The sequence below is a fragment of the Gadus macrocephalus genome, chromosome 3 (genome assembly GCF_031168955.1).
Source record: "Gadus macrocephalus chromosome 3, ASM3116895v1".
Lineage (NCBI taxonomy): Eukaryota > Metazoa > Chordata > Actinopteri > Gadiformes > Gadidae > Gadus > Gadus macrocephalus.
This window is the reverse complement of record NC_082384.1, coordinates 1996986-2021793: the sequence shown is the minus strand read 5'-3', so window position 1 is coordinate 2021793 and position 24808 is coordinate 1996986. Positions and strand designations below refer to the sequence as shown.

The 24808-nt window shown below is 43.3% G+C and overlaps 1 protein-coding gene and 1 long non-coding RNA gene across 4 annotated transcripts in view; one reads left to right on the top strand and one right to left on the bottom strand.

Annotated features, from left to right (window-relative positions):
• The window catches only part of prkcaa (protein kinase C, alpha, a), a 230556-nt gene that overhangs the window by 17108 nt on the left and 188640 nt on the right, over positions 1-24808 (bottom strand). For all 3 annotated transcript variants that reach the window (XR_009524626.1, XM_060046126.1, XM_060046127.1), the window contains 2 exons: positions 24003-24110; positions 4636-4776 (listed from right to left, as the gene is read on the bottom strand). Coding sequence is in view for 2 of the 3 variants with exons in the window: in XM_060046126.1 (XP_059902109.1) it covers positions 4636-4776; positions 24003-24110 (249 nt within the window). In the remaining variant the exon portion in view is untranslated. The remainder of the gene's footprint in view (positions 1-4635; positions 4777-24002; positions 24111-24808) is intronic.
• LOC132453368 (uncharacterized) lies at positions 6804-7927 on the top strand. Its single transcript, XR_009524667.1, has 2 exons — positions 6804-7219; positions 7644-7927. It is a non-coding gene; the product is annotated as an uncharacterized LOC132453368 (long non-coding RNA).

Here is a 24808-nt window from a genome sequence, read left to right as displayed (position 1 = left end):
TCTAATCTGAAATAAACCAGATCTCAATGAGATTTGGAGATTTGGAAACAGAAAAGGGGGAATATCGAAGGTCAAACTGAATTCATTATTGCAGATATCATTGTGTTTGTTCCCTCGGTCTGAAACAAAACAAACATATAAATGTCCCTTAAACTAATAAAATCAAATGTTCGGATAGCTGTAGGCTAAACCTGTAGAATAAGTGTTAGTTGGACACCCCTCGCCAGGCACGCAGCAGCAGAGCTCAACCTTAAGGATTTAATATAATTTGTTCTTTCATGTAATTATACAATAAAAAATGGGTTGCCATTATTATCTTACTACTATAATAGCAGGCCTGTCGCACCAGTTACTCAAGTTGGTCAGTGTGCATGTGCCAAGCAGCCTGCAGCTCACACACACACACAGCACGCACAAACTAGGGATGGTCAAAACGATTTTTTTTTCCCGGGAATACGTTTTTTCAGTTCCGTTCACTATCACGATTTGTTCGTTTGATTCCTTCGTTGAATCAGATGGTCTGTTACTTCATTTGACAGGGAATCGGAAATCATGGAATAAGTGCAAATTCCCTACTAGACCAAACGAGACTCGTAATGGTAGGTAAAAACAATACTTTATTAAAGCATGCAATTGTGATGCAGAACAAAATAAAAAGAAAACATAAAGTGCTTGCATGATATTGAAGCCTACAGCGATCGTTAGTCAACTTGTGGGGTGGTGCCCTATCATTTGTTTACCCATGTGCCACGGCAACGCATTTGCTACCTGCTGTAGTACTCTCATTGGCTGAATCGTTTTAGAATGTTTTAGACTCAATCAATATAAGGTAGCGGGGGAACGAAGCTCTGTTCATTTGTATATTTTATTTAAGTGACCATATTTTTGTTATATATTTAAAAAAAAAGAAAAAAAAGAATGAGTTCTCATGTTTATGGAATCAGGTCTTGTCATTCACCTTCAGGATTCGTTCCTTCTGACCAAATCGTTCGCAACCGACACATACATACACCGCAAGCATGAACATACACACCGCATACACACACCGCACACACATGCACATGTGCACGAACATACACGGAAACGCACACACACACGCACATAGATACATATGTGCGATGACAATCAATGACTTCTGAATCAAACTCATAACCCACTAGAGGTCAGAAACTCTAGTTATTATTATATTATACCTTATCGCCTACTAAACAATCAAGGCCTTTCCTTGGGCGACCCCTCAAACGAGAGACACTACAGCCGTTGTGTCTCTTAATATCGACTACCTGGGGAGGCATCATAGACTCCATTGTGTTACTTACATTTCTGATCGTAACTGAAATGTGACTTGATAAATACATAGATACATCTTCCAAATTCAAGGTGTAGCATGAGATTAAATGTATGTCAGTCTAACGTCTAAGATAGCCGTGTATTCTCAAAAGAAAATAAACCAGTCATGGAAATAAAGAGCAAATAAAACACCAAGCTATGTCTGATTGGTACGGGCACGTTAGCTTTCGAAGCCACAGCGTTTCTGCTTTGGATTTCCAATTGATAGTCTTGACAGTCTAACAGACTCAACTAATAGTCCTGATAGTCCAACATTCTTAACAGACAGTCCTGACTAGGGATGGGCAAAATGATTCTTTTCCGGGAACTAGTTCTTTCAGTTCAGTTCACTATAACGATTCGTTTATTTGATTCGTTCGTTACGTCGGATTACATCTTAAAAAAAATAAAAAAATAAAAAACTTTTTTTTTTAATTGGTCGTGGGTCCGGATAGGACCGTCAAGACCACAGTCCGCCGTTTGGAGATGCCTGCTCTATAGTATGTCGAACGTCCCACCAATATTTATACCACTTGCTTACTCTCTATATTTCATTCATGGTTTTACATTTATAATTTTATTTTACTTTACATTTAATTCTTCATTGTTCAGGCATTACAGAACTTGCATGGTCATAAATAAAAAATACGAACTGCAGTTTAATTTCTTTGTTTGTTCTTAAATTGACGTAGAATGGAGCAAAGACTCCTGGGATTGGGAAATGCGTTTATCCAATAAACAGATGGAGGTCAAGTCTATTTTCGAAAAAATGTAGGGGGATATATGAGTCGAATGGTATGACCCAAGATACGTCAGACAGAGAAAGCGCGCATATTCAACGGTACCGCCTTGTCATTGGTTTACCCAGGTGCCATTCCAACACCATTGCTACCTCTCATTGGCTGAATCTTTGAGAAAGTTGTAGACTCAATCAATGGAAATCGCGGGGAGACTGAGCTCTGTTCGTTTGTATATTTTATTTACGTGACCATATGTTTGGTTTATGTTAAAAAAAAAGAATCAAAGAACCAGTTCTTCTTGTTTTGGGGAACCAGTTCTTGTCGTTCACGTTCGGGATTCGTTCGTTGTAACGAATCAGTCGCGACCGACACATCCCTAGTCCTGATAGTCTAACAGGCTCAACAGACAGATAGACCTGATTGTCCAACAGACTCAACAGATAATCCTGACATTCCAACAGACTCAACAGATAGTACTGACAGTCCATCAGGATCAACAGTTAATCCTGATAGTCCAACAGGCTTAACTCAAGATATCAGGGGCAGTTTTATCAGTGTTAATGCCCCCTGACAGCTGAGATCCCTGCCTTGGTATAGAGTAATGCTGTCAAAGACGCGTATGAAGCCCTTTCTGCCTGAAGCTGTTTGACACCTTCCTTCGTACAGAGCAATAATGTCATATGAAGCCTGTTCTGTCTGAAGCTGTTTGACCCCTGCCTTGGTGCGGAGTAATACTGTGATATGAGGCCTGTTCTGCCTGATGCTGTTTGGCCCCTTCCTTGGTGCAGAGTAATACTGTAATCTGAGCCCTGTTCTGACTGAAGCTGTTTGACCCCTGTCTTAGTACGTAGTAATGCTATCAACAATGCGTATGAAGCCCTGCTGTTGGCCTGTGTGTGTGCTGTGTGTGCGTTGCTTAATGGAGGATGTGATTATGATTATGATTATTGTAATCAAATTAGGAGTTATAACAATTCTGTTCCATTTGATGATTTGCTTTGCTCAGTTTGTGTTAGAGGTATGTCATGGGAGTATGAACAAGTTCATGACACTGCCTTAAACATGATGCTCACAGGACACACTTAGAGGTTAAGGGCACAACCTTCAACATGATGTTCACAGGACACACCTATAGCTTCAGCACACTACCTTCAACATGATGCTCACAGGACACACTTGCAAAGCAGGTCAGGATACTGCCTTCAACATGATGATCACAGGACACACTTAGAAAGAAGTTCCTCTGTTCATTTACAGAACTGCTTTTATGTGAATGGTTAAACTGCACATACAGTAGCTATTGGGAACTATTTGTGAATCTATGTATATATATATATATATATATATATATAGGTTCACTCTTATAGTTTAACAGGAGAAATAGGAACGCAAGTGAGCTACTATAAATCAACTCTTCACCATGACAACCACAGCGGGAACAGAGCTTCCCTCCAGCCTGTTATCTGTGACCCGGCAGGGCACTGTGTCCTGTTTGGTAACCACATGTTCAACTACACGTTGATATTTAGGATTAGTTATGCAAGTGGAGGACAGATATCCGCTGATTAAGATGTGAGGGTGCAGATGTCTTCTGCTGCATGTCATATGTCGAGTCAATTGTATTTGTGTTGCCCTTGCATTTACAGTCTCCGGCTGTAACATTCTACAAACCCTAACAAAGCCCTCCCAAAAGAAAGGCTGTAACATTCTATGATCCCTAACCGTAGCCCTCCAAAGAGAAAGGCTTTAACATTCCAAGACCCCTAACTTTAGCCCTCCCAGGAGAAAAGCTGTAGTATGATACCACCTCTAACCGTAGCCCTCCCAAGAGAAAGGCTGTAACATTCTCTGACCCCTAACCATAGCCCTCCCAATAGAAAGGGATTAGCATCAAAACTACTGGAGGATTGAAGGGGGAAGGATCCCACCTCTAAAGGGATGATAATTGTATCATAACGAGCACCACAGTGTATGAACCTTTGCACATTCTTTATCTCTGATAATGTTTGTTTTTGTGTGTGTCGGTGTGTCTTTTAACTGTGCATATGTCTTTGTGTCCCTGAATGGTTATACTATGAGATGTCATGTTTTGTGATGAGACAAAAACCTGGCTGTCGTGGCTTTGTGACGGGAGGTACAGAGGAATGCTCTGCCCTGCATCCACTCTGCAAGGTGAACTGTGTGCTACGGGGGCTGCTTTGTATGCATGACAGAGTGGAACTCTAATCATAACTGGGTTTGCTGCCCTGTAGCTTGATGTTCTAGGCCTGCACAAACACAGACACACACGTATATGGTGTGTGTGTGTGTGTGTGTGTGTGTGTGTGTGTGTGTGTGTGTGTGTGTGTGTGTGTGTGTGTGTGTGTGTGTGTGTGTGTGTGTGTGTGTGTGTGCGCATGTCTGTGCTGTGTGTTTATGCATGGATGTGAATCTGAATGTGTGTTTGTCAGTAAAAGTGTGTGTGTGTGTGTGTGTGTGTGTGTGTGTGTGTGTGTGTGTGTGTGTGTGTGTGTGTGTATGTGTGTGTGTGTGTGTGTGAGTGGGTGTGTGTCTGTGTGAGGCTCACGTCTTTGGGTTTGAAGGGGGGCTGGATCTCACGGTTGGCGAGGCGCTCCCAGTCGATGCGTCTGAAGAAGGCATGCTCCCTGATGTCCCGCTCGCCTTCCTGCCCGCAGCCCAGACGCTTGGACGGGTGCTTGGTCATCAGCTGGTCACCGGGACGACACAGGAAGGACAGCCGGTTAGAGACCACTGAAACCTGTACCGTGTTACTTAAAATGGTAATACTATCAATACTACTTCTAATAATACAACTATGCATTAATGGCTGGTTGTTACTCTTCTGCATCAACTCCATTTATCCACCCTCTGCAGTGAATGCTAACCCCTATGAGGGGTAAGTATGGATATGTTTAGTCTGTTTAGACTTGGAGTCGTCCACACATATATTTAAAAGATTTTTCACCCTTCATTTCGGAAAACATTCCTGTCCACAAACAATGTTATAGAAAATATCACTGTCCACAAGAGAACTCTATAACAATTTAAAACCCTCACAACACTCAACACTCACACACACTTAAAATGTGCTGGGGACAGAGACACATTCGGAAGTGTATTTTCAGAAGGGCTGTGTACATGAGGATGCACTCTTTATTTTTTTTCTTTAGTGCAGGTAATGAAAGGTTCTGAAAGACGGCATCCCCATGTAGATAAATAATGAATAAAATGTACACAAAAAACTGTGATGACTGACATGTTTTATGAAGAAAGTCTTTCCAAAAAGCATTGGACATATGATCCACTAAGTCCTGCACCATGTACCCAATGTTGACAACGTGAAATGACATGACTAAGCTACCAACATAAACAAAAAGAAGATAGGAAAGGTAATGAACTACGTGTTAAAGTTAAGAAGGGGTAAACATGTGATGTGAACAGTTACAAAAAATTGTAGACGGTTACACAACCCCTTCTTTTTTTTTCGTGTTATTTTTTATTAATTGATGAATTTTTATTTTTTTTAAAGTGGACCGCAGTCGCACTATAGGGGGATCATTTGTTTATCAACACGGCGGATGTGCGAGCAGAATGATCGCAAAAAGAAAAACATTTTGACCGGTTGCCATGGTTATCTCCGTGTGGTTCATTTGCAGTTGCGGTGTTAATTAGGATGTTGTCAGCTTACTGTTTCATTAAACTGTAATCAGAAAATGCGTTTATATGCTATAGACCCTATAGTATCTGTGGTATAAAGGCTGGGACGAATTTCAAATTATAAATATGTACATTTTATGTTGAAAGTATAGACGTTTCGATTCCCATTAATACGAATGGCGCGGTGATTATTCTTCAAAACGAGAGCTGGTAAATCGCGAAAAATTAATTAAACTGTAATCAGACAAGGCGGTTATATGCTATAGATCCTAGAGTATTTTTGGTATAAAGGCTGGGACGAATTTCGATATGAACACTTTATGTTGGAAGCATAGACAGTCGCTATTCCCATTGAAACGAATGGCGCGGTGATTATTCTTCAAAACGAGAGCTGGTAAATCGTGAACAATGAATTAAACTGTAATCAGACAAAGCAGTTATATGCTATAGACCCTAGAGCAGGGATGCCAGGGTGAAATTGGTCAGGGGGCCAGATTTTTTTGAAGTGAGACCTCAGGGGGCCGGATTACACTATCGGACTGAAAAGGCCTGAAAAGGCCAAACACTGACTCAACACATGGATAGGTAGGCTATTTTAAATTATGCTTGAATAAATTGCATTGGCCCCAAAATAGCCTCACAATGAGGCCTACAATTACATAGCCTAAAGCAGGAGACAGCTCCCGTCTAAAAACTTAACATTTTCCTATCCATGCAAGTAGCCTACATTTATAAATGTAAACACAAGTGTAAACTGTTAAAGGCACCCAGTGCAACTTTATGTAAACATTCAATGAAAAATAAACATTCAATTTCTTTTTTATGCTATAGACCCTATAGTATCTGTGGTATAAAGGCTGGGACGAATTTCAAATTATAAATATGTACATTTTATGTTGAAAGTATAGACGTTTCGATTCCCATTAATACGAATGGCGCGGTGATTATTCTTCAAAACGAGAGCTGGTAAATCGCGAAAAATTAATTAAACTGTAATCAGACAAGGCGGTTATATGCTATAGATCCTAGAGTATTTTTGGTATAAAGGCTGGGACGAATTTCGATATGAACACTTTATGTTGGAAGCATAGACAGTCGCTATTCCCATTGAAACGAATGGCGCGGTGATTATTCTTCAAAACGAGAGCTGGTAAATCGTGAACAATGAATTAAACTGTAATCAGACAAAGCAGTTATATGCTATAGACCCTAGAGCAGGGATGCCAGGGTGAAATTGGTCAGGGGGCCAGATTTTTTTGAAGTGAGACCTCAGGGGGCCGGATTACACTATCGGACTGAAAAGGCCTGAAAAGGCCAAACACTGACTCAACACATGGATAGGTAGGCTATTTTAAATTATGCTTGAATAAATTGCATTGGCCCCAAAATAGCCTCACAATGAGGCCTACAATTACATAGCCTAAAGCAGGAGACAGCTCCCGTCTAAAAACTTAACATTTTCCTATCCATGCAAGTAGCCTACATTTATAAATGTAAACACAAGTGTAAACTGTTAAAGGCACCCAGTGCAACTTTATGTAAACATTCAATGAAAAATAAACATTCAATTTCTTTTTTTTTACACGTAGTAAGTTTCAATAACTCCATACCATTACATATCGACATTCAAGGAGCAAAGATGAGACGTCGTTGTGTGGTGAGAACTGATAAACAACAACAACAACAATCGCCGGTGGGGAGAAGCCATTTTTCCATTGACTGGAAGCCTGCTTTATTTATTGTAGGTTACAAAAAATAAAGAAAATGGCGGCATTGTTGTTGTTATCGATTTTGTATCATTTCTCACCACACAACGACGTCTCATCTTTGCTGCTTAAATGTCGGTATGTAATGGTATGGAGTTATTGAAACTTACTACGTGTAAAAAAGACTAGAAATTGAATGTTTATTTTTAAGCCTCGAAAGTTGCACTGGGTGCCTTTAATAGATTTTATTTTATTTATTGAAGGCTTGCATAGGTGAACTAGGCGATCGCCTAGGGCGGCAAATGCGTTGGGGGCGGTAAAAGTGTTGGGGGCGCCCCCTGGAGGCGGCCTTAATAAATAAATAAATTTTAATGAAACAAGCGTGTTTTCTAAACACGTTTCGAAATGGAATGGAGAATGGGGGATGAAAAGTTATTGAATCATAACAGACCAGCAGCAGTAACAGACCAACTGACGGATTCCAAAAAATAAAAGTATTATTTTTTTTTTTTAAATTTATAAAAATTAAATAAATACATATATTCTCCCCTTATCACCCGCGGGCCGGATGTGACAGACAGTCGGGCCGGACACGGCCCGCGGGCCGTAACCCTGGCATCCCTGCCCTAGAGTATCGGTGGTATAAAGGCTGGGACGAATTTCGACTTATAAATCTGCAAACTTTATGTTTAAAGAATGGACCGTCGTGATTCCCATTGAAAAAACGGAGCGGTGATTTTTTATTTAATTTTTTTACGGTTTTCGTTTACTGATTTTTCTTAAACGGTTATGATTTACTAACCGGTTACACGTGTACACGGTGTACCCGTGAACATCCCTACTATACACAGCACTACAAATCAGATTAAAAAAGCAAAAAATATTTGTTGCAGAGCTGAATGCTATATCACATCATGAGCTGGCTGTTCTCAATTCACAACACACATCCATCTAATCTACATCAGGCATTCTGACCAAAACTCATGCACTCCCCACCACAATTATTCCAGAATTCAAGCAAAGCAAGAATGACCAAAGGTCACTTTGTGTCAACAAGAGACTGATTCCACCGACTCCACCGTCGTCATCTCCACTATACCAAACACTGTACGAACGCAAACAGTAGATAAGTTAGGCTACTTGGTGGTTATGGCTAACATTAATTGCATGAGTTAAAACAGCCGACCACTTGAGTGCAAAAAACACAAAAGACCTTGCCACAGCACCAGCAAATCTTAAAGGTCCCATGACATGAAAATCTCAATTTATGAGGTTTTCTAACATAAATATGAGTTCCCCTAGCCTGCCTATGGTCCCCCAGTGGCTAAAACTTGCGTTTGGTGTAAAACGAGCACTAGCTGTTCTGCTCGCCTTTGAAAAAACGGAGGCTCAAGCGCGCTGATTTAGAAATCTGTGCTCATGACGTCATGAGGAATCTCAGCTCCTCCCCTTACTCTGCCTGGCCCGCCCAGAGACGTTGGCCCGCCAATGAGACTCGACCGTGCGAGCGCCACGTGTGTGTGTGTGTGTGTGTGTGTGTGTGTGTGTGTGTGTGTGTGTGTGTGTGTGTGTGTGTGTGTGTGTGTGTGTGTGTGTGTGTGTGTGTGTGTGTGTGAATACACACTCTGTAACGCAAGTGTTTCTTGTCGGTTCTTTGACGTGTCTTGTATTTCCACAACGAGACTGTCGTGGGGGTTATCTAAGCCATGGTTGAGAAGGAATTGGGGGAAAGGAACTTTGGTTTGACTCGCTGAAGTACATGAACTGCGACATGCCGCCGGTTGCCGCGAGGCACCATCGCCCGGCAGCGGGCAGCCGGCCGCAGGCAGCGCGCGGTTCAGTCGACTTCAGGTTGATGTGGAAGAACCAGAGACGTCGCAGAACCCGACAAAGTCGTTTGTGATTCATAATATCGTCTGGAGGCGCACACAATATGTTATATGATATAGATATCTATGTATCATATGATATTATTTAGATATAGAGCTCCAGGACTGTAACGCAAGTGTTGTACACTTCCTTGTTATTTGGATAACCGTTCTGCTGTTGGTGTGATGGCGCATAACACGTCTGGTATTTCTACAACGAGACTCGTATTGGGGGTTATCTCAGCCAAGGTTGAGAATGAATTGGGGGGAAGGAACTTTGGCTTTGACTCCCTCAAGAACATGAACCACGACATGGAGGAGAAAGGGATTGTTGGCGGCGAATGTCTCCCGCTTGAGCCCCGCTGAGGGACCACCGCCGGAGGCGGAGGTGCATAAGCGCTGCCCGGCAAAGATCCCTTTCTCCTCCTTGTCGTGGTTCATGTTCTTGAGGGAGTCAAAGCCAAAGTTCCTTCCCCCAATTCATTCTCAACCTTGGCTGAGATAACCCCCAATACGAGTCTCGTTGTAGAAATACCAGATACGAGAGTCCGACGTCACACCAACAGCAGAACGGTTATCCAAATAACAAGGAAGTGTACAACACTTGCGTTACAGTCCTGGAGCTCTATATCTAAATAATATCATATACATAGATATCTATATCATATAACATATTGTGTGCGCCTCCAGACGATATTATGAATCACAAACGACTTTGTCGGGTTCTGCGACGTCTCTGGTTCTTCCACTTTCACATCAACCTGAAGTCGACTGAACCGCGCGCTGCCTGCTGCCGGCTGCCCGCTGCTGGGCGATGGTGCCTCGCGGCAACCGGCGGCATGTCGCAGTTCATGTACTTCAGCGAGTCAAATCAAAGTTCCTTTCCCCCAATTCCTTCTCAACCATGGCTCAGATAACCCCCACGACAGTCTCGTTGTGGAAATACAAGACACGTCAAAGAACCGACAAGAAACACTTGCGTTACAGTGTGTGTATTCACATTGATGTGGACGTTGAAGAACCAGGAACGTCGGAGAACCCAACGCGGTCGTTTGAGATTCATAATATCGGCTCACACAGCTTTTGGCCGTGATAATATATATTATATGATATAGATATCTGTGTAGGCTATATGATAATATTTAGATATAGAGCTCCAGGACTCCCGTGTGTTCTAGAATATTTACATAACACGGCTAAAGGCTGTGTGCGGCTCGCCATTGCGATACATCCACTGTAAACAGAGCGCATGGTGGCTGCAAGCTGCTCAGGGCCACACCCCCACCCTCCTCCTTGACACGCCCACCGAAACAGCGCATTTGGGGGAAGCTCAATGTGCGACTGGCTCGGAGTGGCTGTAACTCTGCACCACGGCTGAATTTAGGGAACGTCTTTGAATACTGTGTTAGTTGCCCACTAATACCTATATTAAAGAATACATAAAATAGCATGTCATGGGACCTTTAAGCAATAAATATCGCGTCTTGCCTTTATTTATGTGGCAGTGGTCTGCAGATGCATCCCGTGGTGTAGCCTACCACATCGATTAAGTTCAACAGGTTATCGCTCAAATACTGTCCATGCTGCTGGCAACCTGGTCTGGTGCTTTTTAGTATGTATTCAGGCTTAAATTACTTGATTGTCTGATGCCTCATCATTGCCTCCCAGCCAAAGAGTATTGGTATTAATACCTCATTCATTGTCCAAGTCAGGGTGCCAGCTCATTCAATAATGATACCTAATAAATCAACTCAAATTTTAATTTTTTTTTGGTGGGTACAAAATTAATCCTGACAAAAACTGGTATGTTCTATTTCATGTAGGCTACGCCGTCTAGGCTTCGCCTTATGGGCTTTTCCCGTGTGCGTGCTTGCGCGCACTGAAAATTTGAACTATGCACCCATCAACGTGGGCACCGCTCACATTTCCTTCGGCACCATGTATATAAGACGGCGCATGCCGCCGCTCATCCTCCTTTTCTTTCAGCTTTGTACGATCAACAGTTATGACTTTAAAACTTCAAGTACCTTGTGGCAGCGGCTTGGGCGAGGTGACGGACCAACGGCCCTTTTCAGGGCCATTATGCCGCGTTTCCACTGCAGGGTGCGGTAGGGAGGGGGCGGTATAGCCCAGCTCAGTTCCGAGGTCGCGTTTCCACTTCCGACAGTACCCTTTGTGGTAGGCCGGATGTCGATCGCCGCGGCAGCTACGTAAACATCGTAAACAACGTCTTCCTCCCCAAGAATGCAGACGAACGTCTCCACCTCCTTGTTCGCCCAAGCAAGCGTTTTACGCGACATGTTAATTGTAAAGAATAATACCTCGAGGCTACTGTTTGTTTGTTTTTATCCCCGCGTCACCCGGAAGTGATGATTCTGTCGACCAATCAACGGAGGAGGTGTGTAGCTAGAATTTCCCGGGACCCTTTCAGGCGTCTCGTTTCGTTTTCAGTACCCCAACGGAGGAGTCCTGAAAACGAGGCCAAAACGGGTACGGCTATGTCCGGGTCACGCCCACTTTTGGCGGTGGAAACGCAACCCGATCCGCACCTTTGCGATCCGATCCGTTCCGCACCCTGCAGTGGAAACACGCCATTAAAGAGTGATTCCTTGAGAACTGGGCCCTTTTCAGGGCCTCATTGCCTATCTGAAGCCGCGTGACGGGCACCTGGCGTGTTTCATGTGCCTCAGTGCGGAACACGCCGCGGCTGCCTTGTCTACCCCCACCTCCTGCGCAGCCTGCCGCGCACTGCCTGGAGGGGTGCCTGCCACTGCCTGAAGAGGGGCTCCTCTCCAGGCACCTTTTCTTTTCACCGTCGTTGGCCCTCTCCGAGGCCATCGACATTTTTAAAGCCGGAGTTCCGGACGTCGAAGATGAGGACCTCATCGAGCAGGTCGACTCCGTCTCCATTGACGATGTCTTTGCGGCCCAGGTGTAGGTCTTCACTGACTTTACTAACGTGGAGGGGTGGGCTGATACTTGGGGGATCTCTCGCCTGGAGCCTCCCCTGGCAGCACTTCTCTATCCGGGCGCCTAACGAGAAGCTGCTGCCCCCTGACCGCAATCTGCAGCGGCAGTAAACAACACCGCCCTGCTTTCCGCTGCCCTGATCTCCTTGTCGGCTGGCAGGGAGCTTATAGCCCGGAGGAAGCCGCAAGATGGCTTGCAGTTTCCCGGTTCTCCAGCGCCATCCTCCAGCTATGCCAGCCGATAGCCGTTTCGGCCAGCCGGCACCAGCGGGGGGGAGCAGCACAGTGGAGCCAGAAGTACCGCAAGCTGGCTCCCAGTTTTTCTGTACCATTGAATAAAGATTCAAAAGACCGTTCGGCCGAACGGCAGTACATACTTCCTAAAGAACCTCTCTACCTCCCTCCTACAGTTTGTTGAAGGTGAGAAGACGGGTCTGCTCACTGTGGTGACAGCTAGCGGACAACGCGGCTATCCTAGCGGGGCGGCTAGACAACTCGTTGCTCGTTCATCGGGCATTAGTGCAGCGGCTAGACGGCTCGCTGCCTGTTCGGTGGACACGAGCGCGGCGTGTAGACAGCTTGCTGTTTGTACTGCGACTGACTCTGTAACGTCTACCATGCTCGCTGAGCCCCCTCCCTTTCATGGAACGTGTTGCCTGGATTGTCCAGGGACCCCTTCGAGCCTCTGTCTCAGGCCCCTTTGGATGCCCTGTCCTTTAAGACGGCGCTCTTATTGGCTTTGGTTTCTGACAAGCGGGCCGGCAGGTTGACAGTTCTGCCTGTCAGCCCGAGCTACTTGTTGCTTAACAAGGACAGCTCCTTTGCGCTTCAATTCATCATTCAGGGTGAAGCGGACTCCGTAGGCCGATCACTGGAAGGGCTTCTCCCCGGTGTGTGAGGTGAATGAGCCAGTAGGTTACGTGAAATGCCCAAAATGCAAAACAGCAGGGAATTCATCGCTGATAAGTAGGGGTGTAAGGTAGGCTGACCAAACGTCCTCTTTTCCCCGGACATGTCCACTTTTTACGTCCCGTCCGGGGCGTCCGTTTTTTTTTTATTAATTGATGATAATGTCATTTCACTGAGGCACCCCCCCTTTTGGTCGTAGTATCTCGTCGCTTTCAAAGTAGAGCGAGCAGATCTGTACAACTAGCAAACAAGATGGCTGCGCCCATAGTCAATGGGGATTGAGCTGTATTTTCTTTGTATTTGTACCACGTTGGGGGTTGTAATGTCGATTTTAAATCCTCTTACACACTTGATTTCATTGCTGCTTTAATCCGGTCACCAATTTATGGTCTTGCTTTGCGTGAAATTCAATGTAAAGTTGTCTTTTCAAGCTTGTTTGCCAAAGAGGCTATGTTGCTAATGATGACTAGCCTGCTACTACCCCTTGTGGCTCGACAGAAACACGACAGCACTTGTTGAAATAAAAATTGGCGAAAATGGCAAAATAATATTGCAATGTAAAAGGCTTGCAATGTTAATGTTTCTGTAAAGGCTGGCAACCATTATACATTGGATTATTTATTTTTTCCAAAATAGTTTTCTTCTTAAACTCGTCGGACACAAATAGCAAACTGGAAGGCTGGAGCAAGGGAAATACGTCACGTTCTCGCTGAAGCTGGTCGTTCGTACCAGCCTACCATCAAAATGGATAGCAGCATCATGACTGTAGAGAGAGTCTGTCATTGGGCGACCGATCTCAGGGTTGCCAGAGCCACGATAATTATGCTGCTATCCATTTTGATGGTAGGCTGGTACGAACGACCAGCTTCAGCGAGAACGTGACGTATTTCCCTTGCTCCAGCCTTCCAGTTTGCTATTTGTGTCCGACGAGTTTAAGAAGAAAACTATTTTGGAAAAAAGAAATAATCCAGTGTATAATGATTGCCAGCCTTTACAGAGACATTAACATTGCAAGCCTTTTACATTGCAATAATATTTTGCCATTTTCGCCAATTTTTATTTCAACAAGTGCTGTCGTGTTTCTGTCGAGCCACGAGGGGTAGTAGCGGGCTAGTCATCATTAGCAACATAGCCTCTTTGGCAAACCAGCTTGAAAACACAACTTTACATTGAATTTCACACAAAGCAAGACCTTAAATTGGTGACCGGATTAAAGCAGCAATGAAATCAAGTGTGTAAGAGGATTTAAAATCGACATTACAACCCCCAACGTGGTACAAATACAAAGAAAATACAGCTCGATCCCCATTGACTATGGGCGCAGCCATCTTGTTTGCTAGTTGTACAGATCTGCTCGCTCTACTTTGAAAGCGACGAGATACTACGACCGAAAGGGGGCGTGCCTCAGTGAAATGCCGCAAGAAAGCTGGGAGATTGGCGACTTTACCACTTCGTACATCCAAATGGATAGCAGCATTATCCTCCAAATACGACCATTTTGAGCCTTTGGTACGTTACTTTGCCATTTCCAATCTGGCAACATTGAGCACCTTGCCGCTTCCACTCTGTTTACAACAGCACATTACATCTGCAGCCATGCCTAAACGTAAATGTAAGTTCACGGACGAACTAAAGAAAAAATACCCATGTTTTCGCCTCGCCCCCCCCCCCCCCCCCCCGCGACGAAGTGTCCTCTTTTTCACAAACTCAAATCTGGTCACCCTAGTGTAAGGGTACACAAAAGTCACGGTTCGGTACGTACCTCGGTTTTTAAGTCAACGGGGAAAATTAAAAAAAAACTGCTTGTTTCTCAACCCTTAGATAAGCAGCAATGATAACACCAATAAACTTGGTTATGGCATTTGCATTTCTGAATTTCCAGACAGGGGTTGTTGAAATAGTGTTTTGAGCTGGGTTTGCACAGCTCGTATTTTTTTTATTGAACAACAATGCTTACATGGTTTGTAGTCAACATATAAGATAGATCGGGCGGCGAATTGCATTGTGTATCCGACATCCCGACTGAGAGCTGCTGTGCGGATTACGGGGTCGGAGTAGTATACTTTGGCTAAACGGTCCGGGTGGAACTCCAACTTCAAGTTTTAAATTCCGCATCGCAAAACGGGCCTTTACTCGCCATATTAACGCTATGTACGCCACATTTACGAACCGCGGTACACCTCGGTAACCGCACCGAAGTGCCTGTTCCGTGACTGTTTCGTACAAATACGTTACACCCCTACTGATAAGGCATCCAGATTGAAGCCGTACAACATATAACTACAACCAACAACAACAACAATAGGTCATATAACTCCCACTATAACTCCCACTCAATAACTGTGAACTGGACTTCATTGCTGCACTGTACACATTTTCCATCTATTGCAGGACTGCAGCCCCCCCCCCCCCTCTCACTCTCACACATCACAACTATGGACTGGACTTGCTGCATTCTCATTCATGTTATTATTGTTATTTATTTATTTATTATTCTATTTATTTATTATTTACTTATTAATATATTTATATACTATGCCTACTTAACTCTGTTGAACAAGGACAATAAAGAAATCTGATCTAATCTAATCTAACACCTGCCACGAGGGCCCAAAAACCTTCTATCACATAGTTTGTTACAGCATCAAAACCCATGCCTGCAAAGGTGAAACCATTGGTGACTGAGAAGTGTGTCAGCTTTTGCTGTAAAGGCATTATGCCTTTAAACATCGTTAATGGCGAGGGATTCAAACAGCTAGCGCAAGAACCAATTCATGTCGGGGCCGCACATGGGATGGTTCCCAGCCATGTGACAATTGCAAAGAGATGCACTGAAATGGCTCAAGAAAAAAGGGACGCTTTGGTAAAGACACTGAAGACTTTCTTGAAGGACGGCAGAGTCGCAATGACCACAGAAATGTCTACGGAGGATTATCGAAAAATATGTTATTTGACAATCACATGCCATTTCATAAGTAAGGATATGGAACTAGTGAATACAACACTGACAACTGCAATGTTCCCTTTGGAAGAGGCAAAGACGGGAGAAAATATCAGGAGGGAGATAGGCCTTGGCCTTGACGCTTGCTCTCTCTAAAGGTTTATTAAATTATAACTAAATATTGATTGAGTCTTAAATAAATAATGTAGACAGAGTAGCCTATATAGGCTAATGTTAGCATTATTCTTTTATTACATTTCAGCTGCTGTTCACCATCGCGTTGAGGCCGGATTGTGGCAAGGCTTTATCTTAATTTCGTTATTGCCACTTTTGCCAGCAATTTATGCCAAATACCCATCCTAATTTAGAATTTTAATTTAACTAATGCTTGTTGGCATGTTGATCTATTTTTATTCATATTGGTGGTTGTGGAGAGGCGACCGCAAGTAAGTCTCATTTTCGTTGGTTTTAGTTCTAATCTAAATTTTATGTAACTTTTCGTTGTATGTTGTTATTGCCAAATACCTATCTTAGTTTAGAATTATTTTCATTTAATTTGTTAAGAAAGACTAATTGTTATATGACTAATTGTTATAATTGTTATATGCCCGTATACCTATTTAGAAGTGTAGGCTATGCCTATATACAGGGTTTCCCCAGGTTTGATCAACCCAAATTTAAGACTTTTTTTAGACTTTTTTAAGACCACTTCAATGAAAATTAAGACCTACATCGCACCCATTAAGCAGTCGTAAAACGCGGTCGTGCATATGTTATTCATGTTTTTTTGGAACATATGAAACATTCATGTCAATACATTAATGAATGTGCCAAAGGATAAGTGTGCACTCACCAATCAAAGAGCCAAACTGAGGGCCTAACTCAAAGTCTAGAGGCCTGATGTCTCTTAAGACCATGTACCCAGAAATGATAATAAAAGATTAAAAAAACAACACACAAAGTGATGGTGTGAAAGTGTAGCTGTATTTTTGGTTTAAATATCAAACTTTCAACACACAATATAAAATATAAACAAACAAACTCTTTTCAAATTGCTGTAGTTTCTCAGCATTCAAATTTCCTCAACCATTTCAATGAATCCACCACTTGCCTCGTTGACCTCTTTTACTAACTCCTTCGTAATGTATGGAGCCAGCCCGAACCCTAACCCTAACCCGTCCACAGACATGGTGACTAATGTATGATAGTAAGCATTATTGGCCCTTAACACTAATATTCGGAAACAACACTGCCTCAAAAGGATATTGGCCTAAGCAACACCAGTAGAGGCTATACTTTTCCCTGAACTTTTAAACGTTGCAAACGTGCAAAAACATAATTATATATTTATGTGGCATTCAGTCCAATGCTTAAAATATATCTGTGGCATTCAGTAGGCCAATGCTGCGGTAAAGTGTGTAAAGTATGACCAAGTGTTTCTTTCTGTTCAATAGATAGACTTTATCAATCCCCTGTAGGAGAAATTTGTTAATGTTTGTCCCTATAAAACAATAATGGCAACAAAAAAATATATACAAAACATGACGGTAACTCTAAAGTCAAACCGTCCAATCTGAAGGCTCTACTTAACCACTCCCCCTACTCACTTCCAGCAATGCAAAGGGAACAGAACTGAGGTGGGGAGGGCGTAGCTTAAGTAGTTTGTGACCGACCCAGAGGAACGCAACGCAAATTCAATGTGAACATGTATGAGGCTTTAATAAAATCCCGGACGATTTTGAAATTCCGCCCGGACACATTTATTTTTATAAGTGTCTCAAAAAGAGGGCATGTCTGGGCAAAAGAGGACGTCTGGTCACCCTTCGTAAGGGGAACCCATTTGATTCCTACCTGTTCCACTGTTAAATAGTGGCGCAAGTTGGTGGGCGCTATCCTGGTAATTTCTCTGCGTGAGAAATACGAAGTGTGGCGTGTGAGCGTGTGCATGGGTCGAATTGCGTGTCTCACGCCGAATGCGTGAGACTTGAGAGCCCTGCTTCCCCATGATGTGGCGTCTCCTCTCGACTGATTATGTTTGTTGAGATTGCCGGCGCAAAAACCCAAAGTATTGTTCGCGCATACTCCAATAAATGAGACGTTCTCTGACGTTACGCAAAACCCCGATACGCAAAACGCTCCCTATTTTCCCCTTGTGTTACAGTCCGGTTGACTACGAAAACATATCCTAGTAGGAAATTTAAGACCATCTTTAAAAAATTAAGACTTGGGTAACGCAATTTAAGACTTTTTAAGGCCTTAATTTAGGAACATGAAATTTAAGACATTTTTTAGACTTTTAAGACCCCGCGGCTACCCTGTATATAGGCCTATTTAGAGTGCTGAGATGACGATGTTCCAGAGGACTTTTTTATCATCTTGTTCCAAGTGGACTATAGCCTACGATAGTCAATCAATGTAACATATATATATATACGACTCATTCTTGAAAAAGAGCTGCGCATATTTGAATATGTTGGGCTGAAAACGTGTTCGGGCAATGAAAAAATCTAGCAGGGTTCGGGCAGAATCCTGTCGGGCTCGGGCCGGGTCGGGCCTAACTTTTAAGGCCCGATTACAGCTCTAGTTTGGTGGTGCGTTTGATGGCACGATTGTGCCATCAAACTAACTCATGCCCCTAACCCATGCATGGGTCTGGGGAGTCCTTTCACAATGTTTCTCCAACAATGTGAACACTTCTGGAGATCGATCCAAGGAATCACTGAACACTTTACACATTTGTAGTATGATGACCATTCACCTCTTTCAAAATGTTAATTCTATATGCTATTCTTCGGGACTTACTCTGTATTACCCTTTTGAACATATCATCGTAAGGGTAGCTATTCATTTTGGAATGCAGAGTGCATCTGAAAAAAAAAAATAAAAAATAAAAAAGATATTTGAACGTCAGAGACCCCCCAAACTGTCTTCAGGGGAGCCCAGGTGTATTTAGGGGTGTTAGTTTGACAACTGCAGGGGTTGCTTTGGGGACATGTGAATTTCAGTCCTCACTGCTCAGGAGGATGAGGAAGAGGAAATTCAAACCTTGCTGAGCCCACCGACGGCCCTCACAGATGTTGGGAAAATGCTCAAGACTACCAGTCTTTAGATGTGAACTTGATTTGATGCTTTAGCTCTGCTACTGACGTTACGATTTGTCTGTTTTTTACTGAACAATGCACTTTTCTTCCAACACCCGTTTCCTTGTACAGCCTCTATGAGCTCCTGCTTCATGAGCACTGCAGGAGAACGGACAATCAACGGAGACACTACACAAATTGCTATCGTCATTATTGACAATACTGCGTTAACATCCAAACTGAACCATTCACACTTACAAATCCACCTATGAGCCTTTCATATCCTGTACTCTGTAATCCCAAACTGCCAGCTCCGATGTCTTTTAAAGGTGTGTGGAAAGATGCAGGATGGAGGTACAAACTGGTGTGTTATAGACAACAGATACGTATCTGTCAACAGATGCAAGGGCATTAGCCTTCTCTCGTCACAAAACCAACGTGGTGGTGAGAAACGGATCAGAGAACAAACCATTACAAGAGAAAAAGGATATGTCACCGTGACAAGCGCACCTCGGCATGACTAGGACATCAACAGGTCCTGTTTCTGTTCAGAGACCGGTTGCCTAAAAATACCTGTGTCACCGGGTCCTGTTACATAACAACTACTTTACCTTGGCCTCTCTGAGTGTGTTTTATGATTTTGGGGGATTTTTCACATAGCAAATGACCAAAAGGATATTCAAATGGTGGACAAAGGATAGGAGATATTCATTTGATCTGTTTATTATACTGGTCAATTAAAGAAATCTGAAAGCGAAGTCTCAAGCAGTGGGCATGAGACACACGCAATACAACCCATTCACACGCTTACACTCCACACCTTTCTGACGCAGAGAAATTACCAGGATAACGCCCACGAAGTTATGCCGCTATTTTATAACAGTGGAACAGGTAGGAATCAAGGTGGTTCCCCGTACTTATGGTGACCAGATGTCCTCTTTTGCCCAGACCTGTCCTCTTTTTGAGACCTCGAAATTTGTCCGGACGGAATTTAAAAATCGTCTTCACATCGAATTTGAGTTTCCTCTGAAAAATATGCCCAACATGAGGAGGACTGAAAAGAGTCCTGTTTTATACGGACAAACATTAACAAACTTATTCTACAGAGGTTGAGAAAGTTTTAGCTATTTAACAGAATGATATGGAGGTAAATCTGTCTCATCGGATTTTGAAAATAAAAAGCCATTGAATTTTAAGCACTGAATATTAAACATTGAAAAAATGTATCTGAATTTCTTTGCCTCGGAATTTACCTCATCATAATTTTCTCATTTTTTCCAATGTTCAAAAATTCTCAATCAAATATTAAATGTTAGAAAATTCAATGTGCAAGATAAATGCATACAATTTCATTTAAAATTGTCAATGCCCCAAAATTCACCATGCCAATTTCAACTGCAAAATTCAATGTATGAAATCATAGCATCCATCCTAGATGCTAGATCGCGGTCAAGCAAGGAGACAGCGCGGGAATAAGAGCGTTATTCATTGAAGCTCGGTTGGTATAGTGGTGCTACAATGTTTTGTGATGCTACGTTGGTAGAGTGATGCTAGGTTGTTTTGCGATGCTGCATTAACATTGAAATGCTGTTTTTATTGTGATGTTACGTTGGTATTGTGATGCTCTGTTGGTATTGTGATGGGGGCCTGCCCGTAATTCCGACACCTCATTGTTCCGACGTCTCAATGGTCCGAAATATTTCCCATTAGATCGACATTCCACTATGCCGACGGTTCAATGTTCCGAAAACGGAACCCATTGGTCCGAACGTCCGTTTGTCCGACTTTTCAAAAAGGAGGCGCATTAGGCCGACGGTTCAATATGCCGAATAGGCCTACTACATATAAAGAGTTTTATACCTTGCTCTCTCTCGCTCTCTCACTCTCTCAAAAATACAACATAGGCCTACATATCACGTTCACGATGAATATTGGAGAGCAAAGTGACCTCGCTTCACTTCATTTCGACACAGTGTTTCAGCCCCATGGACAGAGAGCGTAGGTCTAATTCTCAACACGGGCACGAACACACACACACACACACACACACACACACACACACACACACACACACACACACACACTCACTTGACTAAGTACACGGTATGAGGTATAAGTTTGACTAAATCAATACCAGCGAAATTATTTAGGCTAAAAGCCCACTGTAAACACAGTAAACAACACATATAGGCCCACACACAGCTACTAAAGATAACATTTTTATTTGTTTTTCACTCACCGTTTGACTTCTTTACAGGAAAAGCATTACGCCTCGTTTCCACATACGTATGTTTTTCGTATCCGTGCTTCCGTAAATTTACGGAAGGAGTCGCTAGTGTTTTACGTACGGACATGAATTTATTTACGGACAAAAGATGGGGGAACGTATGATAATGGCAGTTTTTAGGAGACCGGTACTTTGGAACATGAGGATCGACATATACAGAGATAAAAACAAAACCAACCAGGCTTGGAAAGAGTTCGGCGAGGAGTTTGGCCTGCCAGGTACTTACATGTTTTGTGAAAAACATAAAAACGTTCATACGGTATCTCCGTAAAACGACGGCGAAAGTTAAATTTTTTGAACGTATATTACGGACATACCAGACAGAAATTGTACGGAGGGGAGGAGTCTCGGAGGAAAAACTGACATTACGGAGAATCACATAGGAATGAATGGACTTTCGGTCGGAGACGGTTGGATCGCATACGAGAATGTACGTATGTGGAAACGAGGCGTAACGCCTCGTTTCCACATACGTATGTTTTTCGTATCCGTGCTTCCGTAAATTTTCGGAAGGAGTCGCTAGTGTATTACGTACGGACATGAATTTATTCACGGACAAAAGATGGGGGAGCTTATCATAATGGCCGTTTTTAGGAGACCGGTACTTTGGAACATGAGGATCGACATATACAGAGATAAAAACAAAACCAACCAGGCTTGGAAAGAGTTCGGCGAGGAGTTTGGCCTGCCAGGTAATTACATGTTTTATGAAAAACATTAAAACGTTCATAAGGTAGCTCCGTAAAACGACGGCGAAAGTAACATTTTTTGAACGTATATTACGGACATACCGGACAGAAATTGTACGGAGGGGAGGAGTCTCGGAGGAAAAATGGACATTATGGAGAATCACATAGGAATGAATGGACTTTCGGTCGGAGACGGTTGGATCACATACGAGAATGTACGTATGTGGAAACGAGGCGTAACGCCTCGTTTCCACATACGTATGTTTTTCGTATCCGTGCTTCCGTAAATTTACGGAAGGAGTCGCTAGTGTTTTACGTACAGACATGAATTTATTTACGGACAAAAGATGGGGGAGCGTATGACAATGGCCGTTTTTAGGATACCGGTACTTTGGAACACGAGGATCGACATATACAGAGATAAAAACAAAACCAACCAGGCTTGGAAAGAGATCGGCGAGGAGTTTTGCCTGCCAGGTACTTACATGTTTTGTGAAAAACATAAAAACTTTCATACGGTATCTCCGTAAAACGACGGCGAAAGTTAAATTTTTTGAACGTATATTACGGACATACCGGACAGAAATTTTACTGAGGGGAGGAGTCTCGGAGGAAAAACGGACATTACGGAGAATCACATAGGAATGAATGGACTTTCGGTCGGAGACGGTTGGATCCCATACGAGAATGTACGTATGTGGAAACGAGGCGTTAGTCCTTGTATAACGTGCGCTTCATAAATTCACCTCTTGTGACCGTTCAAGCCCACAGCAACAGTCTGGCTTGGTGAAGTGCACTGCTGGAACTTAGCCTACATCGTCTTTTATTTTTGGTTTCATAATCACACATGTGGAATTGCGCCTTGGCCTATTCGGCATATTGAACCGTCGGCCTAAAAGGCTCGATTCCACCGGAGGCGTACGCGCCGCGGTCACCGCTGCTGATCGCTTCTACTCTAATTAATGACACCATTTCCACCGGGCGCGCCGCGGAACGCTTCAGCAGCGTCCCAGGAGCGGCGTGCTGCGCCGCGGCACTATCTTTCCGTCGCAGTTCTATTTTTTGGCGCGAGCCGCTGCTAAACCGTGTCAATTTCAACAGAGCAGATCGAGCAGGGCAGGAAGTGAAAAAGTAAAAGCCATAGAGCATCCGGTCAATTTTCAAAATAAAACACAATACTCAGCTCATGTAACTTCACATCAACATTATTATGTCATGACCGGTGGCACCAGGTCAGCAGTCAATCAATCAAAGGGTCTCAGAGGGTCGGCAACATGGACGACGAGAGACTCATTGTCGAAGTTCAGCAACATGAAGTCATTTATGTACCAAATCATCCTTTTTATAAGGAAAATGTAAGAAAGGACAAAGCGTGGCATTTAATTGCAATAGTTTTGGGAGTGGAAGGTGAGTACATTAGGTTTAGGATTATCGCGTGATCTCGTGATCTCGCGTGAATACGGCTGGCTCGCAAGGCAGCGCTACGCTGCCGTTACGCGCCCGGTAGGAATGGACGCAGGGCAGAGGACGCAGCCGTTCCGCTGCGCGTACGCGTCCGGTGGAATCCCGGTGTAATGCGCCTCCTGTTTGAAAAGTTGGACAAACGGACCTTCGGACCAATGGGTTCCGTTTTTGGAACATTGAACCGTCGGCATAGTGGCATGTCGATCTAATGGGAAATATTTCGGACCATTGAGACGTCGGAACAATGAGGCGTCGGAATTACGGCATGGCACCTTGTCATGCTACGTTGTTTTGTGATGCTACGTTGGTTATGTGATGCTACGTAGGTGTAGGGATGCTACGTTGTTTTATGATGCTACTCACCCCTTTGCAGATGAGGACAGCCTCCTTGGACATGGATTTGGGGTAGGACACGTTGTGCTCCATGATCGACTGGAACAGCTCGTCTTCATCCTCCCCATCAAACGGAGGCTGTGGATTACAGGACTTTATTTTATTTATGCATTACATATGAATATATGTATTAATAGGAATATATGTATTTATATAGCCTCCAAACAACAGGCTTATCTTATCTCGATATAATCAATTTTCCCCAAAAAACAAACTGCTTTCATTAAAAAATGATTTAATGTGATTTACCTATTCATTACTTTTAATAATTTAAGAATACACACTTTGGCTGTATACTTTCAAGAGTATTGAAAAGAAGAAGTAGTTAGCAGAGTTCTGTTCTACACTCTCCTACTGTTCACACTGTTAAGGGAAGTGGAGGCTTGGGTAGGGGATGCAAGAGGAAACAGAGGTTTAGAGAAGTGATGGATTGAAGTTAGGAAGGTAAAGGCGAGAGGAACCATATGAAGGAGGAGGGGAGGCTTCAAAAATAACTGGAGCAGAAAAAGAGCGAGAGAGACAGAGAGAAAATAGAGAGCAGCCATCTCATTTATAACCCTAATGTGGCTGTTTTGACCGCCTGTAATATGCTTCATTCTTCATTTCCACTTCACTGCCCCCCCACACTGGAACCATGACCTCTCTAGCTCATACATAGCAGAGAGAGAGAGAGAGAGAGAGAGAGAGAGAGAGAGAGAGAGAGAGAGAGAGAGAGAGAGAGAGAGAGAGATTGTGTGCATATGTTTGGCTATAAATGTGTGTGTGTGTGTGTGTGT